This window comes from Chiloscyllium punctatum, chromosome 22 (assembly GCF_047496795.1).
Source record: "Chiloscyllium punctatum isolate Juve2018m chromosome 22, sChiPun1.3, whole genome shotgun sequence".
Lineage (NCBI taxonomy): Eukaryota > Metazoa > Chordata > Chondrichthyes > Orectolobiformes > Hemiscylliidae > Chiloscyllium > Chiloscyllium punctatum.
The window spans coordinates 35,198,897-35,219,639 of NC_092760.1; the positions used below are offsets into that span (position 1 = coordinate 35,198,897).

Sequence of the window (20,743 nt, forward strand, 5' to 3'; positions counted from 1 at the left end):
CCGCAATGGTGTGAGGGAGATCAGAATATTGACTTAATTGCTTTAACAGAACAGTGATATATATCTTTATTGGAAACGGCTTGGAACATGACTTGGAAATGACATGTCAAGTGGTCCAAGCTGTCTAGCATCCCTGAATTGTTGAAGCATAAAAGCAAATTTTATTTGCACAAACCCAGAATTATATAACCAGACCAAAGCAAATTAAATGATTCAAAATTTTTCAAGAGTTTTTTTATGTTTTGTATTAGTCTAGTTAAATTGGGAATTGTTTTTCTTCAATCTAGAAAGACTGTCGTTAAAAACTGGAGTGTCAATTTTGTGGAAAAGAGGAATGGTTTAAAAATGATCAAATATGACATGCAATGTGATGGAGCTGGTTGTGGGACATTACCTGAAGATTTTTTGTTAATGTTAGAGTGCACACCTTTTTTTGGTTACGTTTTCTCTGGTCTGATATGTGGTCGGTCTGAAAACTAGTTACCAAACCTTCAAAATCGTTGTATTTGTTGCACTAACTTCTGAAAGACCTCCAGCAATGCCTCATCAAGACACCACTTTAATTTATATTCCTCCCAGAAGGGAAACCGAGTTTTCTCGAGTTGCTGCTGCGTTCAGGAATGTGCTGACGTTTAAAATGGAACTTGGGTCCTGTATTTCCATATCAATGAAGCCCCAATTTTTATTTGGCCCATCGTATAACTTGGAAATTAGCTAGACAATTTACTTAACTGCAAACTGAACAAAGGAAACTTGAACAAATAATCTTGAAATCAATCATTTGTAATTCATGGTTGAATGTTGACTTCCAAATAACATTTTGTTCTTGCTCCTGTCAACGGTACTGAAATAGCCATTCATTACTGAGAGGCTAGCGGATGTTGCTAAAACCCAACAACATCGTGGCCAGCAAATAATCTGATTTCCATTATTTGCTTGATTTGGTAATTCCACCAATGATTGATGGCGGTGGTCTTTTCCTCCCATGAGCTTCCATTCTGTGTGATTTCTTTGTCCCATGCGTGCCCAACAGCAGGGAAATGTTAGGATCAGGCTGCTCTCCTAACATCTGAGGTACATGGTAATGTCCATACTTTTATTTTCCTTTTGGCATAAACTAATCTGAGAGATACTAAGAACTCAGTAAACCAAGAGTTGGTTCACAGTTTTTTTTTACTTGTTGTGAACAAAGGAGGATTCCCCAATCCAGTTACTACAGTGTTATGCATTAGAGAATTGCTACTTGCATAAGTACAACTAAAATGATGAAGGAGCTGATCAAATTTCACGCCAGTAAATTCTAGTCAGAAAAGTTGCAAGATTCCATCTCTCTGCAGTAGAATGCATCCTTCTCTAACAGTGTATAAGACACTAGCTCTTCAATTTCCAAGTCTCTACCATGTTGTTCCATGTCCAGCTATTAACACATGTTTGCAGCTGACTGTTCATCCTATTATCTCATCTGCTATGAAGAATTTCCTGGAAGCACCACCCCTAAATTCACATGATATAGATGAGGCATCACGAGGCATTCCATGCCATAGGGCTTTGCAGCTCCAACGTCTTCAGTGACCATACTATCCTTACGAACTGATGATTTTTAAAAAGTTCCCATTCAGATCTCCACCTCAAAAATATTTTCCCTATCCCCTAAACATTGCCATTCTGAGTGGTATTTAATGCTGCTGCTGTGGAACGCTCCGTGTTAATTCCATTGTGTGGGACAGCTAGTTTGCTTCCCTGAAGGAGTTTACTGAACCATTTGGATTATTACAGCAATCTGATAGCCTCAAGTTCATTTTTAATCGGTCTAGATATTTATCTGCTGATTTATTTCAAACTAAATTTAAATAATTTTTGTTAGAATGGGTTTTGAGCTGATGTTCTCTACATTTTTAATTCTGCAAACACTGCTACCCAACTACAGCCTTCAGAGTGAAAGATGTAACAGATTTAAGACCAGTACATTTTTTGCTTTAAAATCAGAGTGCTTTTTTTTAAAAGAATGAAAATTCTAATGCGCTTAATTTGAAAGAGGATTACAGTTTTTTTTTGGATTCTTCATAATGAGTCACATTGCCTTGCTGTGCACTAGAGATTGCTTTGTCTATCCATCCTTGATGTTTTTGAAATGCATCACCAGAATGCTGGGGCAACAAGTGGTGCAATGGTTAGCACTGCTGCCTTACAGCACCAGGAACCCATGTTTGATTCCAGCCTTGGGTGACTCTGCAAAATCCACACACATATAACCTCTCCATGTCTGCATGGATTTCCTCCGGGTGCTCCAGTTTTCTCACAAGAATGTGCAGATTACACAGTTTGGCCATGGGAAATGCAGGGTTACAGGGATAGGATAGTGGGGTGGGATATTCTTCAGAGGAGCAGTGTGGATGCAATGGGCCAAATGGCTTGCTTCCGTACTGTAGGGATTCTATGATAGATTCTGTGAATGTTGTTTTTCAGTTGAGCAATCTGAAGTTAACAAACATTCTCTGGTTTTTAAACCTCTGTGAATATAGTGTTTGAAGCAATAGTACGTTGAACCAGGGAGTAGCAGGCATAAGTTTACAATAAGTTTCTCTCACTCGCTGAGACCCATTTCCTACCTGTCCTATTTTTCCTGGACTCCAGCCTTTTCGTTATCTTGCAATCTTTGTACAGGATCAATCGCATTCTGCCTTGTGAAGGCAGCAAGTGGAAGTCACACAGTTAATGGTGTCACCCAAAGCCATATTGAATCTGACTCCATCACAGTTATGAGCACACGATTTGTAGGTCCGAACTGCTTATTGTGCTTTTTTTAAAAAAAAAATGTATTGCCATGTGATGCTACAGTTCTCCAAGCTTCCTGCTTATCTGCCACTGCTTTTGGCAGTCAGTATAAATTAGTGTCTTCTGATTCTCAACCCTTTTGCCAATGGAGGCAATTTCTCCCTCTCTATTCTGTCCAGATCCCTCATTATTTTGAATGTTTTTATCAAATTACAGGATCATCAAAGTATTATGGCACGAAAGGAGGCCATCCAGCCCATTGTGCCTTTTCAAAATACCTTAGCAAATTACTTTTACCTAAATAATCATCCAATACTCTCCTGAATGCCTCAATTTTACCCACCTACACCACACTTCCGGGTAGTTCATTCCATATCCTAACTACTTGCTGAGTGAAAAGGTTTTGCCTCACTTCACACTTGCTATTGCATATCACTTTAAGTCTAAGTCTGCTTGTTTTTTTTTGTTGATGAGCAGGATGTTGATGTTTATCCTTATCTACTTGATCCAGACTGCTTCTAGTTTTGAAAATCTCCATCACATCTCCTTTTAGCTTTTCTATCATGAAGGAGAACAATACAAATTCTTCAATCTATCCACAGAATTAAAGTTTCTCGTCTCTGGAGCAATTCTTGTAAACTACTTCTAAACTTTCTGCAGTGTGTTCACATCCTTCTTGCAATGTGGTATATGTAATGCTCCATCTGAGATGTGACAAGTTCTTTTGCAAATTCAATATCAGTGTCTTGCTGTTGTACTTTATGCCTTTATGCTGTTTGTACTATAATACCAATGATGCTGTATGTTTTATTTATTGCTCTCCCTACCAGCCCTGCCACTTTAAATGATCTGTGCACAGGAACACCGCTGTTCTTGTGCACAGGAACACCGCTGTTCTTGTGCACAGGAACACCGCTGTTCTTGTGCACAGGAACACCGCTGTTCTTGTGCACAGGAACACCGCTGTTCTTGTGCACAGGAACACCGCTGTTCTTGTGCACAGGAACACCCCTTTAGAATAGTATCCCCTGTTTTAAATTGTCTTTCAATGTTCTTTCCACCAAAATGCATGACCTTGCATTTCTCAACATAAAAACTCATCTTTCAGTTAATGTCCTTTTGAAGTTCCGCCCTGTCCTCTTCATAGCTTACATTTCTTCCAAGGTTTGTGTATCTACAAACTTTTAGTTTATCCCCTGCACATCAAAATTCAGTATATATATCAGAAAAAGCAAGGATCCCGATACTCAACCAATGGGGGGAGCTCCCTTTCAAACCTCCTTCCAGCCCATTACTCTATTTACTGTCACTCAACTAATTTTGTGCATGTTGTTACTAACTGTTTATTTCATGACCAGAACCTTCCTCACAAGCCTGTTGTATTGCACTGTGTCCAATGCCTTCTGAAAATCCATATACATCGCATCAATAGCATTACCCTTATTGAGTCTTTCAGTTATGACCTCAAAAAGTCTAGCAAGTTACTTGAACATGATTTCCCCTTTACAAATCCATTTTGACTCTTCCACATCAACCTATCTTTCTCATGTAACCAGTAATTCTGTCCCGGATAATTATCTCTCAAAGCTTCCCCACTAAAGTTAAACTGACTGGTCCTCCAAACCATCTCTTCCAATGTGAACAGCCCTAGCTGCTTCTATCTATTTGCACAACGTATAAAGTTATGTTTATAGTCTGAAACCAGGATCAGCCCAATTTGAACTGTGTTCTGGCTATATATACACCTGCACGAGCCTCATAACGAAGTTCAGCAGCTCCAACAAAGAGTGACGGTCACTTCAGTAATTTTAAGTGTCGCACTTAATTCTGCTTGGATTGAGCAAAAAGTTGGAAAAGACGAAACTGAAATCTACATATATTCTGAACCAGATAATATTCAACCATAGGAGAGTTGAAACCATTTGCCTTGTTTAAGTAAACAATATTGAAGTCACATCCCTGCAACTTTCCCTTGTGTTCATTGTTGTACTTGGCAGTTGGTAAAAGGAGGGAACTTGAAGAGCAATATTCTTTTCCCTTTTGTCAGTTTTGTTTTCATGTCTGTGTCTAACTGAGAGTAGAAAATGAGGCAAGCATGCAAATTTGGAGCGATGACAGTCCAGACTCTCAAATGCTTTGTCTGCTTTGGAGCTAAACTATCATTTTGACTTTTTATTTATTTTTGTTTATGTATACAAAACACTTAAAACTATTAACAGTTAAATGTATATATTTTATACTTGCAGTCTAAAACTGCTTTAATTGTGTGTTCATGTAATAGTGAAATTGCATTAGATTGGGTGCATTCACTTATGTGTTGGTCGGATAATGTCCTGCTTGGCATGGGATTAATTATTGAACAGAAGGAAGCTGAAAGTATGCAGTATCATTAAGGAAGTAATGAGTCAGAGTGCATGTCTCTCCATGAAATGTTGTAACACTGAGCAGTCCATTTAAGAACTGTATCCCCTTTCAAAACTTTTCCTTACTAACTATACGTTGTGCTTGTGCTATTTCTGTCATCTGAAGTCTGCTCCCTCCAATTACTGCTTTCATGCAATGTTTAAGCGTTGTCACTATAGAGTTACAGAAATTTAAATAACTGAACATAGTTTCTATTTATAATACACTCCATATTGTTGTCATATTTTGATTGTAAGTTGGAATTTTGTAAAGAAAATAAAATGCTTTTAATTTCTGGATTATTTTTCTTTTCTTTTGTCCCATCTACATCACTGTAGGAGCTGCTGTCAATCTTACTTTAGTTACACCAGAAAAAGCCATAAAGCTTGCAGCAAATGATTTCTTCCGTCACATGCTTTCAAAGGATGGGTAAGTGGAAGTTTCTTTCAAAATCAAGGGACTGGCAGAGAGAAAGGAAGTCCCCACTTAAAATGCAGTTTAATACAACTGACTGGCCACTTTCAAAATTAACCATCAAGTTCTTCGCTAAATAAAATTCTTACCTGCCGCCAAAAACAATGAGGGTTATGAAATGATCACAGCTAGTTCAGGCTACAGCGCTGCTGTGTTTTAGGAATGTTATCTTTCTTGATTTTAAATATACAAGTATCTCGGCATACAGTGGTAGTGTCCCTACCTTTTGAGCTAGAAGGTCCAGGCTCAAATCTCAGCTGCTCCAAAGGTGTGACATAATACATCTGAACAAGCTGATTAAAAATAGCTACAAATGCTCCATGTTATGAATGCAATGCCCCAATATTGTGTTCATCTGTGCTACCACACGGTGGGGAGCAATTTCTGCAGATGCAGTGTCCGTGTCAGGGTTGTGACTGTTTAAGATCAGCGCTGCTTTTAAGTGCAGCTCTGCTTTCCACCCTTGAATTATGCTTTTTTTTTTTGAAAATATTTCCTTTGCAGCAAGTTGATGGGGGTAAAAATAATAGTTGCAGCTGCTTAGAGAGCAACCATTTTAAAAGTCAGGTTCTCATAGTAGCCAAGAATTACTGAAATATTTATGATGATTTGTTTCAGTGCTGCTTCACTGTGAAATTTGTCATTGTCAGATTTGTACATAATTGAGTTCCTATGTCTTGTCAAAATACAAAACATCTCGTGAAATGCTGGAATAATGGCCTTTAGCAGAAGACTTTGGAGAATGTGTTTCCCTAGCAATTCTGCATTCAGTTATCATCGCTTCCTTCAGGTTTCAAAATTTAATTGCTTATGATGAATATTATTTTCCAGTTTTAGTTATGATGTAGAGTTTTACTTAGGCTGTGTTTCATAGGCACGGGGAGCATGCAGATTGTCCGCTTGGCTGTGCCATGTCATGTTATTGTCGAGTGATGGATGTAGCTGCCTTCCAGTGGGAAGGACAGTCTGAGTCAGCCCTTCAGTAAAGTTGGAGGTGAAGTGCTCGGCACTGTCAGTGCTCCCCATCCCCCGAATTCAATCAGTCTAAATACTGCTGCTGCCTTTCCCTTGCCCACCAGGAGGGGCTGACCAGCTGGCACTACTTTAATGACCTTTGTACCTGCTTGCTGATTCACAGTGCCTCATTTGGTGGATGTGCAGAATCTTGGCTTAGTGCGTGTGATGTTATTACATGTGGATCTCTCAGTGCTGTCATTCACACAGGTTCATTCAGGCTCTCAGGAGTTTCTGCTGACACTACCTGCTCCAGAGGTGTGTTATAACATGTCTGAACAGGTGATCTTTTTAAGACAAAAAAGCAGACCGAGCGGGTGTTTGTGGTACTGTGGTAGTCTCCCTATCCCTGCAGCAGGAGGCCTGTGTTCCCGTCCCATCTGCTACAAAGGTATGTCATAAGATCTCTGAACAGGTTGAACTTAAAAAGCAGGCAAAGGACTCTTCTGGTGCTGTGGTGGTGTTCTGGTGCTGTGGTACCTTTGAGCCAGGAGGCCCAGATTCACATCCTGCCCAGGGGTGTGTAATAACAAATTGATTAGAGAAACAAACATATAAAGTAAACTTGGGTCTGCAGAACTGTCTGGCCTGGGCTAGGACTAACCTATGCGCACCACGTGTAATGTTTATGTTTTAGTGTTCAAAAATAAGTAATGCTCCATTCCAGTTATGCCAGGTGGCTCAGAGGAAATTATTGTAGATGCCGGGATCTTTTCTGATGAAGAGTTGTTTAGAGTCAAAACGTTAGCCTGCTCTCTCTCCTTGGATGCTGCCTGCCCCGCTGAGATTTCCAGCATTTTTTGTTTTCATTACAGGTGGCTATCTTCACATTCATGCCAGTTATTCCACTTTATTTAGTCAAGGTTTGCCAATTAATAAATAAAGCAATATGGCTGGTTCTGTTATAACGCAATAGTTTTGTCCTTGTGTGATCTCACATTATAAGAAAATTGCACAATAGCCATGCCATGTAAAACAATTGGGCTGGAATCGCATTATAGCCAGTGTAGAACCAATTCACACTGAAGAAATATGTGTTTCAAACACAGTATTGTATTTCAGGGAAATAGCAGAAGAGTTTAACAGAGATGGTCTGTTGGTCTGTCTGTCTTAACTGTGGAAGAAACAGTTAATATCCCAGAAATCCTTGCAAATCAAGAGGTGAAATGAATGGAAAAACATAAACCAGTTACAATTCCTAACGTCAGGGCACTGAGGAAAATATTCGCTAAAGGCTGTTAAGTTGCATGGAGCTGAAGGAATTCATCCTAGGGTTTGCAGAAATGGAGGATGCCTAGATTTTAAATTTACCAAATGATTTAATTCTGGAAAGATCCTGTCAATTTGGTAAATAGCAAATTTAATTTCCATATTCAAGAAAGGAAAGATATAGAAAGTAGATCAATTACAGGCCAGTTAGCTTTATATTTGTTGTGGGAAAAATGCTGGAATATAGTATTAGAGGTTTTAGCTTAAAACATCTTAACACATTCAGACAAATTCAGCATGCTTTTGTATAAGGAAAGTAATTCTTCAATACTACTTACTTTCTCAAAGAACTCAAATTAATATGGATAAAAGGGATCCTGTAAATGTGGTGCACTTGGATTTACAAAAGATGCAAAAGGACATGAGGCAAACAATTGGAGACCATTTTGAAGAAAAGAATTGATTTCCATTTGTGGAGGCAAAGTTTGATCTGTGAGAGGGAGGTTATGGCTACCAAATCTTTTGAGGAGGTGACCAGGTGTGTACATGAGGGTAGTGCAGATGATGTAGTTTATATGGATTTCAGCAAATCCTTGGTCAAGACCCCACATGAGAGACTGATAAACATGGGATCCAGGGAACTTTACACAGAGAATTGTGAATGCATCGAATGCGTTGCCAGCTGTGGTGGTGGAAGCAGAGTCATTGGGGACATTTAAGTGACTGCTGGACATGCACATGGATAGCAGTGAGTTGAGGGGTGCATAGGTTAAGTTACTATATTTTACATTAGGATTAAGTCTTGGTGCAACATCGTGGGCCAAAGGGCCTGTTCTGCACTGTACTTTTCTATGTAACTTGGCAAGTTGGATGCAAAATTGGCTTCATGGTAGGAGACAGAAGATGATGGTAAAGGCTGTTTTTGTGATGAGAGAATGGTGTCCTATTCTGTACTACAGAGGTCAGTGTTGCATCTCTTATTGTTTGTGATACATATAACGATATAGAAGAAAATGTGGGGTTGGGTTTAGAGGTGATAAGTAAATTTGTATAAAAGTCAATGATTGCCTGGCTGGTTACAGTGAGGAGAAAGGTCTTGGGCTACATAGGATAAAGATGGATTGATTAAATGAGTAGATCAGTGGCAGATGGAATTTAATATTGATAATTGTGAGGTGATGTACTTTGGAAGAAGGCACAGAACAAGGGAATACTATATAAATAGCAAGACACTAGGAAATTCAGAGGAAGAGGGATCTTAGGGTGCTTGTCCATGGATCCCTGAAGGGCAGGTCAAAATAAGGTAGTCAAGAAGACATGAGGGGCATTTGACTTGATCTTAAGAAGGCATAAGGGGCATTTGTGGCAAAAGTATAAAAAGAGGGAGATCATGGTGGAGCTATGCAGGATTTTGGTTAGGCCACAGCTGGATTACTGGTCATTGCACTGTCGGAAGGATGTGTGGGGCATCAGTGCACTGGAGGAGGTGCAGAGGAGGTTGACCAAGATATTCCCTGGGATGGAACATTTTAGCTATGTAGACAGGCTGGATAAGCTTGGGTTGTTTTCTTTAGAGCAGACAAGGCTGTGAGGGGACCTGATCATGGTGTTTAATATTATGAGGGGCAAAGACAGCTGTTCCACTGAGTTGAAGGATCAATGACGAGGAGACACAATTGAAGTCAAAAGCAGAAGGTATTGACTGGATTTGAGGAAAACTTCTTCATTTAGATGGTGGTGGGAATCTGAGATACATTGTCAGAGTATTTGAGGCTACCTTATGATGAAGTACCTTACAACCTCATCAAAGAAAAAAAAACCTTGGAAGAGCACTGGAACTTTTATAACACTGGTGGAGACTCAATGGACTGAAGGGCCTCTTCTGTACTGCATGATAAAGTATTGATAAGGTAGCACAACAATGATTACGACATGGTAACTGTAAGGTAAGACCTCAGGATGTCAGGGTAACATTATCATGGATGATGGATTGATAGCTAATAGGCAAAGATTATGAATAAGTGGGTCATATCAGGTTTGACAAGATGTAACCAGTGGAGTGACAGGTCTGCACTATTTAGAATCAGTATTGATGACTTGAAGAATGGAACCAGACTTAAAGTCACTAAATATGCTGATAACGAAAGATAGTGAACAAAATAAGTTTTGAGGAGGACAATCTGTAAAGGGATGTTGATTCAGTGAGTGACTTTTAAAAAAAAGGAATTGGCAGATATAGTATGAACTGGGAAAGTATAAAGGTGACCACTTTGTCAAGAAGAATAGAAAAGTACTGTGTTATTTACATGGAGAAAAATGAATGCTCTTTAATATGGAGGTATATATATAAGCACAGAAAACTGGTATGTAGGTACAGCAAGAGAAATATGGTTGCAAATGAAATATGGTTGTTTAATGCAAGGGAGTAGAGTATAATAATAGGAAGGATTTGCTACAACTGTAAATACTTTGGTGAGACTACATCGAAAGTACTGTGTCAAATTTGGTCTCTTTCCCGAGAAAGTATATAACAGCATTTGAAGTAGGTCAGAAAAGGTTCACTTGATCGACCCCTTTATCCCAGGAATCATTTTGTGAGGAAAGATTTGATGAGTTTTGCCTGTATCTGTGTTGAGTTTAGATGAATGAGGGGTCATCTTACTGAAACATACAAGTAGTACAAAACCTAAAAAAGTCTGAAAATGGTTGCAGGCAGAGAATTCAGACCAAATGCCACAATCCCATGTTTATCTAGTCTGCATGTACAAATCATTCTCAGTATTCTCAAGTATCTGGCAAGCACACACTATCAATTCCAAACAGAAAAGTGGCTGCAGATTCCAGATTGAAAAAAACTGCTTGAGGTGTAGTAGCAACTTGACTCTTGCCATTAAACACATTTTTGAAATGTGGCTGTCACTGGCTAGACCAGCATTTATGGCCCATCCATAGTTGTCTTTGAGAAAGTGCTCGTGACCTGCTCGCTTTGAATTGCTGTAATCCATTTGATGTCAGTACCCTCAGAGCTCTGAGGGGGGAGTAAGTTCCAGGATTTTGCAACAGTCAAGGAACAATGATGTATTACCAAGTCAGGATGGTGGATTGTTTGGAGAGAAACATGCAGGTAATGATATTTCCATGTATTTGATTCTTAACTGTTGTCTGGTGTTTTGGCGGACAGTAAGTGCTGATCTTGTCAGAAATGCCTTCACCACGTTAATACCAAATTGCCTGACCTTCTCTGATGGTTGTGATTCAGATCACAAATTTTCATTTCAAATGGTGGCCTCGTCTGGTTCAGTTGAAACTAACAAAGTGGCAGTCATGTCCATTGCATCACTGCTCAAAGAAATGGGGTTGGTGGACTACGATCTTTGCAAAATCTTAAAAATATCAACATGTTTTGGAATGGACCGTGCAGTTTTACTGATCCAAAGAATATGGAAACTCTGAAGAGTATTGGAAATCTTATTAATTTTAGCTTTTCTTTTCAAAAAGAAAGAAAAGTATAATTCTTTCACTAGAAGTAACTTTGTTTGATATTTATTCTTGTTTTAACCTTGCAAACAGTCAAAGCTATTTGCAGCGCTGGCTGACTCAGATCCCCGTGGAGAACCTAGCAGATGCTGTTGCAAGTAATCACTTTGACAGCTGAGTTCAATGGCTGAGAGAGGCTATTGCCAGTGGGATGGGAGAGTCTCAGCAACACAGAGAAGCAGCCTCCTTTTCTCTCTGTTTCTCTTAAATCCAGCATGTTAAAAGCAAATTCTTTGGGTTAAGCTTCTCATGAGACTTTCTGGACTGGCCCCTGCTTGTAGTTTACCAGCAATGTTTGCTCGCAGATTAGCTTTCAGTACTAGCTTGCTACTGCATGATTAAAGTCATTGGAAGTCCATTGGAAGTGCAGCAGCTTTTGGAGTGTTGTATTGGAATACAATCTGAATTAATTGATTTTGTTTGGATGAATTTGAGATTAACGTCTTCTAACAAAATCTGCAGGAAATGTGCCTTAATGTGGAGAAAAATAATTCCTCCTCTGTGTGTGCTGCTCTATTTTATTTAAATTTGTATGTGTGTAACACTGAGAAAGTACCAGAGCACATGAGTTAACATCACAGGCCTAATGCATTGTAGAAAAAAGTCACCATACTCATCTGCATGACAAACCAAAAGTAGGGCAATGGCTTCACTAAACGTTACATGGATTAAATGATGCTCAGATCGATTTTTGAAATTGTGTCTTTCCATCTGGGCACAAGACCATTTAATAAGGCATTGTTTCCATGAAGGCTTCATGCGTCCGTAAACTTGCTTTCCCCTTTAAAACCTAGTTGTTGGAAGGAGATTAGGTATGTGTAATGGCCACTTTAAACTACTTAACAACAATTTGTTAATCCATCATAGTTTTTATATGTACAAAGTATTAAAATAGTCAATTAATATTGCGCATGAATTAATTGCTAAAATGCTTCAAAGCGATGAATCATCTTCCAAATAAATTAGGCATAAATTAACGTCTGTGGGACATTGCTTCAAAGCCCAGATTTATTTCTGTATGTTTTCTGTTCATTGATATCTCTGGGGATAATTTTGATTAAATATATATATGTTAATTGACCTTATTGAGAATTATTGCATGCAGTTAGTTTGATTTTATCGCACACAGTTTCTGGAAGGTATCAAATTCCAATATATTAATGGTTTCTTCATTTGTATGTAAGGGATGTATTTCATTGCCTGTGGCATAAACTAAGGAAAATTGAAAAATGAAAATTGAAGTCACACAGCAAACTACTCTACAGTCAGTTGTTTCATTTTAATTTTGTCAGTTTTCTTTCTTGTTATTTTTGGGTGTTACAGGTTAGGTGCAAAGAAAATCAAAATTTGTGATCAGAGCGTTTGATCTCTTTCAAGGGAGCTGGCATATAAAGGAGAAGAATCGATGCTTCAGTTGTACAGAGCCTTGATCTGATCCCTTTACATTCTGTTTTGGGTAGCAAACTTCAAAGGAACTCTGGCTGAGAAGGCTGTGTATGATAGATGAGGGCAAGTAGTATAGTTCTGGGGTTCCAGTTTAGATGGTATTTAAAATGAAAAAGAATTTTGATCAGATAAGTGAAAGGGAGCTATTTTCTCTTGTCTGAGGGAATTAGGAACATAAAGGCAGAATCTTTCAATTAGAGATCGGCCTTTAAGAAGTGAAATCAAAAAATACCTTTTTGCAGAAAACTGGTGAAAATAATGACTCTTAAACTGTTTAAAAATCAAGGGTCACCCTTTTAAAACACAGATGAGGTGAAATTTAGTTTCTCAGAGATTTATAAATACTTGGAACACTCTTCTTTAAAAGGATGGTGGAAGTAGAGTCTTTAAATATTTTTTTTAGATTAGATTACTTAGTGTGGAAACAGGCCCTTCGGCCCAACAAGTCCACACCGCCCCGCTGAAGCGCAACCCACCCATACCCCTACATCTACCCCTTACCTAACACTACGGGCAATTTAGCATGGCCAATTCACCTGACCTGCATATCTTTGGACTGTGGGAGGAAACCGGAGCACCCGGAGGAAACCCACGCAGACACGGGGAGAATGTGCAAACTCCACACAGACAGTTGCCTGAGGCAGGAATTGAACCCAGGTCTCTGGCGCTGTGAGACAGCAGTGCTAACCACTGTGCCACCGTGCGTTGCTGTATAGAATTGAGTAAATGGGTGAAAGGTTGTCAGGAAAGGTGAGAATGTGGATTTAAGTTGTCCGTCAGACCACCCGTGATCATCTCAAATGGCGAAGCAGGCTTGAGGAATCAAATGACCTACTCCTGTTCCTCATCCATATTGTCTTTAAAATTGCTAAGCTGCTTAGCTTTAGACTTCAATGCAGTCAACATTTTTTGCACGGTTTCTTTGAACATATTTTACAGTGAGAAATCACCGAGTGGTGAACAGGTGCTAGAGATCTGGCTGATATTCCCACCAGTCCCACTCTGATATCTAGAGTATACTTAAAATTCCACCTGTAACTTAGATCCAAACCAGAGTAATGCTATCACTCAGCAAGTTATTGCCAGTTCTTCAAGATCAGCAAAGTCAATCTGACAGTATTTTAAAATGAATAACTACAATAGCATGACCAATCATGTAAGGCAATTTGCTCTTTAGCAAAGGGATTTAAGATTGGATGATCAACTCTTAATGCATATGTGTTGGTGACTTGAAGATGTGTGAATGAAAAAAAAAATTGAGCAAAATTTACTTAGTTACTCGAGCAGTTGGTAGGAATATGAGGATTGAGGTCACTTTAAAAAACAATGAGGACGGATGTAAAATGAGCTGCCAAATCTCTCAAGATGTGTAGTACACCTTCTGTGTAGTGGAAGGATTCCATGCAATGACAATCTGGTAACAATCTTTACAAATGGAAAATCTGACTAATCACGTAAATTGGCAACTGGAAGGGTACAGGTCATTGGATATCTTCTTTTAGATTTGATTTACAAAGTCACTAAGTCAAAAAAAAATAGCGGGCCTTTATGCAGAAAACCCCAGATGACTTCTACCAATTTACATGATAGATTGGCTAGATAAATGGGTCAGAGATAATTTCGTTCATCTCTGTCTGATGAGCGGTATGGGTGTTAAAGTTGACTTCAGCAATGTTCAAATACAGTGCAGAAATGTGTCAGCCAAATTTGCATGCTTTGAGTAACCTGTCATTGAATGTGTGTATTTTGCAGCTAAATACAATGAAATCTGTCACCTGTAAGTACCCCAAATGAATGACTAGCTAGCCCACATTTACTAGCCAATATGTGGATAATAGCAGCTAAATAAAATCCATCTGTCATATTATTTAATTTCTTTTTGTCAGAGGCAGTCATCCCTGTAATGAATTTTGTTTATGATATCGCCAAATAGTGTCATATTCTAAGTTTCACTAGAAAGTAAGCTAGCTTTAATTGACTGGCTGAATGTCCTCCTGTTTTGTGTGGAAGCATATATTTGGTCTTCCTAATCAATGGTGTAGTGATGTAGAAATCTGTTTCTGCTGTGGAGGACCTTTGTCTTTCAGATGTTAAGCCCAATCCTGTTCTCTCTTGGGTATCTTTGTGAATACATCAACAGTGGTTAGGATTTTAACCTCAGAGTGCACACATGCGCAAGTGTCATCAGAGTACTGCAGTTTGATGACAAAGGTTGCCATGATCTTGGTTCATATTTTGAATAGTTTGACATAAGCCTGTTGAATATCTTCACTTAAGCAGGGGGGCTTTGTGGAGATGGGTGGGAGTGTTGCACTAAGGAAGCTGGGAACAAATATTGGTACAATGTCACAGTCTTGTCTTACTGTAATTTGCATGCCATTTGGATTGCAGTGTGTCCATCCGTGAGGATCACAGTTTGCATGTTTTCCCACAGCATTCAGAGGTCAGTGATGAATTTCTGCAGGTAGCCAGCTTTGAGGCAATCCCTAATCTCCTCCTCTCCACACCACCACCCCCCCAACCACCTAAAATAACAGAGGAAGTGTTAGAGGTGGGTGCAACTACAACATTTAGAAGATATTTAGGCAGGTACGTGTATAGGAAGGAATTAGAAGGAAATGGGTCAAATGCAGGCAAATGAGCCTCATTCAGTTTAGGAAACCTGGTTGGCATGGACCGAAGGTTCCATTTCCATGCTGTATGACCCTATAACTCCTTCTCCTAACTGCAAGCTGGGTTCAGTGGAATGGCTAACATTTCAGAAGCTGTATCATTCCTCTCAAGCCACTGTTACCCACTGAACATCATTTAGTAGAGGTGAAGATATTTTTTCTGCTCGGTGGCTGTCCAAAACATCTGAACTGGATGCACCCAGTTTGAATAAAGGTGTGATCAATTCAGTGCCATGTGTGAAACTAATACAAAGCTAGGGGGTCCCAGCTTCACGATTCAGTTTTTACTGAACTAATTAATCTCTGATTGTACTGGTCAAATTTGCCTACATATAACATGCAAACATAAGCCAACATTCCTGCCACTGATTGCTATCAAGTGACGCCTCTGGAAAATGATTGTTTCTGAATAATAGTGAAGGAAGACTTGAGATATAGGGTTATGAACTTTCCTAGTCAAATTGGTTGCAGACTTAACCAGGCTTTTAAAAGAAGCATGCATGATACCATGGTGTTGTTAACTGCCAGTGCAATGGTCTGTTAAAACACACAAACAGGTGTATAATGTAATAAACAAGGCAATGAAAACCATAGAATGAAGTACTGCATGAATATTCAATGCTTTTTGTTTGAGGGGTGTCCAATTCCTCAATTTAATTAGAGAATTGTATCACTGGAGTACGAGGTATAAGCAATTCAGGATCTGAGGAACTTTGAGCACTGTATGAGACATCACTGAGGAGCAAATACAATGAAGCACATTGTAAAGCTTCAGTTGAAAACACATTGAGCTCCCCTGACAAATCAGCCCAATAGTGATCCATTACCTAAACATTCTCTCAGGGCAGGCCATAAGATTTTTCATTTCTGAAGTAAAGTGGTTAGTATGAGAAGACGGCGAGCACTCTGGAGATTAGATCTCAATACTCTAATTGGCTTTGGCAAGCTGTTATTTTTCTCATACATTTTAAGGTTAACATTTAGTCTGAAAGAGAAAACTTAGTGCAGTTTGGCCATTTTTTAAAACAAAGTAAGTCATGTCAACTAGGACTTTCTGTCATGAATGTGCAGTTGTTTCTGCTGCTCCTTAGGATGGGGGTAACATTTCTGCTTGCTTTTTGATCACTGACTTTGTATGTAGCTATTCTATTACACTTGCTTCCTTCAATGAATCTCAAGTCACTTCTTACAGTTACATATCTCATATTACTGTGATAAGAATGTGTTTTGTGTACACAAAGTTGTATTGCAAAATATAAACTCTGAAAGGAACTACTTTTGCGACTGAGATGCTGGCTTCTTCAAAATACCTTCAAGTTACATTGCTGGTTGAATAGATTAGTGTCCAGCTAGTATTGAAACTCCGTGCTAATTTCAGCTCTGATTAATGGGTCATAAGGTCATAATGGGTCATAAGCTTTAACAGTGCGAAGCGTCTTTTGGCACAAATTTGTAATGCAAAATGGAGTATTGTGTGGCACTAAATTGAATATTTTCAAGGAAGTATTTCAGGATAGGTTTATGCATGGTGTTTTAACCTCTGCTGTGCCTCTGCTTGAAGCTACCATCTGTGAAATAAGTAGAACTTGATATCACTATCTGTCAGTGTCCAAATAGAATGGCAGAAATGATCCAGTTCCATTTCTTAAAAATGCACTTCACAGGGCTTGCAGACGGCTAGATTTTATTTGAGCCATCAAAGCTATTGATGTGGCACAAGCAGCTCAATTTTCAGTGCTTATTAGCAGAATCATTGTTAACTGTTTTTGCTTCCCTTTCTAGAAAGCAGTTGACCTTGATCAAGGAGATGCTGGCTGGTTGTGGTGCCGGGACCTGTCAAGTTATTGTAACTACCCCTATGGAGATGCTGAAGATCCAGCTGCAGGATGCAGGACGTCTTGGTATCTATTACATGAACAGGGAAATGTGCATGATACAATGATTCCAACTCTCCCTGGAGTCTCCAGAAATGAAAGATAGTTTTGCGGACTCTGCCATTGACAACTGAGATATAAAATTGTATGAGCTGTGAAAACTATAAAGAGTGTTTTATCTTTCTTGTGAACACTTAATTATTGCCTTTAAAATATCTGAGGTGGATGGAAAGACATTTTGACAAAGTGAGCAATTTAAGGCAAGAGGTAGAGTGAAGTAATCTTTCAGAATAACCAGAGTTGGTTACTTTAACAGTAACACATTGATGTCAATCTTGGATGAAGTTTCAAAGTAATTTTTGGTATTGTTATGGACCAGACTAAACCTCTTCAAAATATATCAAGGAGATGGCCTAAACCGTAACTTTTGTCTTATGTAAAGGCAAGTATAGGTTGTTGTGTTCCAGATGTGATTGGATTGGTCAAACTACTAGGCTTTAAGCAAATCACACTTTATTCTTACAATGCCATTAAAATACAAACAAAAAAGAAAAGAATTGGCATAACTTTAACTCTACCAAAATACTTAACAGAATAATATGTATTATTTAACTACTAATCATGAACTGTTCCAATATAGCAGCATCTCCTAAACACACCCTTGGCAAAGGCAAATTCAGCAAATCAGACGTTTTTCTCGTGCTATCTCCTCCAGTCCAGGAGAAAGGAACAACAAAATAAACAATTTAGCAGCAGAGAAAGAACTCAAACTTGTGGCTGCAGCAAAGAGAGCTGTGTCTAGCAACTTTAACCTCAACTTTAACTGACAACAAAACTGAAACCCTGGGCCCATGTAAGCTTGTTTCCACCCACTTTTTTTTTTGCCACTATTTAATTGCAAAGTGCAACATTGCCAACATGGAGTCAACTAATTTGCATTTCCAACAAGAATGACTTTATACTTTGATATCAGAAGCGATTCTCCTCCTTTTTTCCCAAAGAGTCCCTAGAGTGTCGAATCAGGCCATTCAGCTCATCAGGTCCACACTGACCACCCCCACACCTTCAAAGCCCATCCCATACAAATCCCGCATCCCCCAACCCTATACCTTTAACCATCTCCCATGGCTAATCCACCTTGCCTACACGTCTCTGGATATGTGGACAACTTCGCATAACTAATCTATCTTAACCTGCATATCTTTGGACTGTGGGAGGAGCACCCAGAGAAAACCCATGCAGACATGGGGAGAATGTGCAAACTTCACAGACAGTTGCCTGAGGGTGGAATTGAGCCTAGGTCTCTGGCACTGTGAGGCAGCAGTGCGAAACACTGAGCTGCCATGCCACTTTGACCATCTTGTTTGAGAAGAGTTTAGCTCAAGCCCCATTGTGCCTTTGACTGAGCTCTATATACTCTGAATTGACTAATGCTGGAAGTCGAGACTTTTTTTTTGTCTGACCTATTTACTCTGTCTCCCACCAAGGATGTTGGGAGGGGGCTGGGTTTTTTTTAGCTTTTATTATGGATGGTCAACAGTATATGAATAAAATGTTTTATAATGGAAAACTGCCAAGATAATCACAGTTGTAACTAATTCCTTAAACCCTGCACTTCCCCAGTAACTTCCTGCTGTGCATTTAATTACTATTGAACAGAACTGTCACTGACTTTTGAACATGGATCGTTGCATACAATATTGAACATGCAGAATTAACTCCCTCTTTGTTGCCAAAACGAAATATATCAAAATGAGTAACACATTTTTTTTAGTGCACCCATATTTAATGATTGCCCACTGGCTAGTTCTTTGTTAAATACTTTATTGCGTGCTCAAAGAAGTACTATTTAATTGCTCAAAATCTTAATTATTAATCTGAGAAGAGAACAAGAAATCAGGGTATCTGCTCTGACTGCACCAATCTTGAGTGAGAATGTTAATAACATTACTTGTCAAGATAGAAACCTCAGAATATCCTATTTAGTGTGTAGGCCACTTTGAGCATCTCTGGGTTTGTATACCTGTCAGAGTCTTCACCTTATGGAAAGGACAGGGGGAGGAATAAAAATTAGAGAGTCAAATAATGACAGCCTTTTCCATTTACCAGTATTCTTCTATGCTGCATGATATGGCTTGTTTAATCTGTTTGCTGTAACTGACCTATCTTATCTGTCTGTTTACATACAGCAGCCCAACAGAAGCTTATGACAGCCCAGTCAGTAACGGGTCGTGCTGTGGAGGGCCCCATCTCCAGTGCAAGTCAAGCTACCTCCACCATCAAGTCCCCACAGACTGCTACACAAATCACCAAAGAGCTGCTGAGGAGCAAGGGAATTGCTGGCCTTTACAAAGGCTTAGGTGCAACATTGCTAAGGTAGCAGCACATGACAAAGTGTGCGTTAATCAAAACTACTTGCCCGTGACTGACCTGACCAGGGCAACCAAGTTCTGCAAAAATGTTGCACTTGTGTAGTGCCTTTGAGGACTGAAAGGCAAAAATGCAGAGTCAAAGAAATGAAAGCTGGATGAAAAGAAATCTTATTGGGGGGAGGGTGGGGGTGATCAAAAAGTTTAGTCCTGGAGGTGAACTTTTGAGAAAAATCTTGATGTAGGAGAGAAGGTGGAGAGGTTCAGGGAGGAGATTCTAGAATCTGTGGCATGAATGATGAAGCAAAGGGGGTTGAGGCCAGAGTCTAAGGAACAGGAAATTCAAGAGGGTGGGCAAAGAGATTATAGGACTGGAGAAGTTCCTAGAAGTAGTGAAGAGCTCTAAACAGAAGGATAAGCATGTTTTATTTGACGCAGCAGTGTAGGTCAGTAAGTCAGCTGGCAATCATTTCAAAAGCCTGGCTGTGCCAGTGAAAAGCTGGCAGCCACAGCCAGAGAATGCTGCCCGAAATGGCTGCACTTCAAAGACTGTCATCAAAATACATGACCGAGTGATTCATAGATGCAGTCATGTTGAATATCAACTAACATTTCAAGTACTTCTCTGCCATTGGATGCTAGTACCATGAGTAAACTCTTTCAATAAAGAGTTGATAAAAGGGGTGAGGTGTAAACACCAGCGTTTAAATTTTTTAAAAAGCTCTCCATGGGTATTGAAGCCTTATCAGATAAAGTGAGCTTGAAATAATTGTAATTTGTGTATTAAACATATTGTTCAATGAGCTGTCAGTGCTGGGATGAGGAATTTATGATGCGAGATGCCATTGTTGCTTTACACACAGAAGATTTCAGTGCATCTCTCTAGTGTTTGTCCTTCGGGTGAGATCTAAAGGAATATTTTGCTTCAGTGTTTACTATGGAGAAGGATATGGAAGCTAGAAGTACTGAA

At 39.3% G+C, this 20,743-nt stretch overlaps 1 protein-coding gene across 6 annotated transcripts in view; it reads left to right on the plus strand.

Annotated features, from left to right (window-relative positions):
- Nucleotides 1–20,743, plus strand: part of slc25a22a (solute carrier family 25 member 22a) — a 134,307-nt gene that overhangs the window by 89,896 nt on the left and 23,668 nt on the right. For all 6 annotated transcript variants that reach the window (XM_072591997.1, XM_072592001.1, XM_072592000.1 and 3 more), the window contains 3 exons: nucleotides 5,517–5,607; nucleotides 17,313–17,431; nucleotides 19,594–19,780. In XM_072591997.1, the coding sequence (XP_072448098.1) occupies nucleotides 5,517–5,607; nucleotides 17,313–17,431; nucleotides 19,594–19,780 (397 nt within the window). The remainder of the gene's footprint in view (nucleotides 1–5,516; nucleotides 5,608–17,312; nucleotides 17,432–19,593; nucleotides 19,781–20,743) is intronic.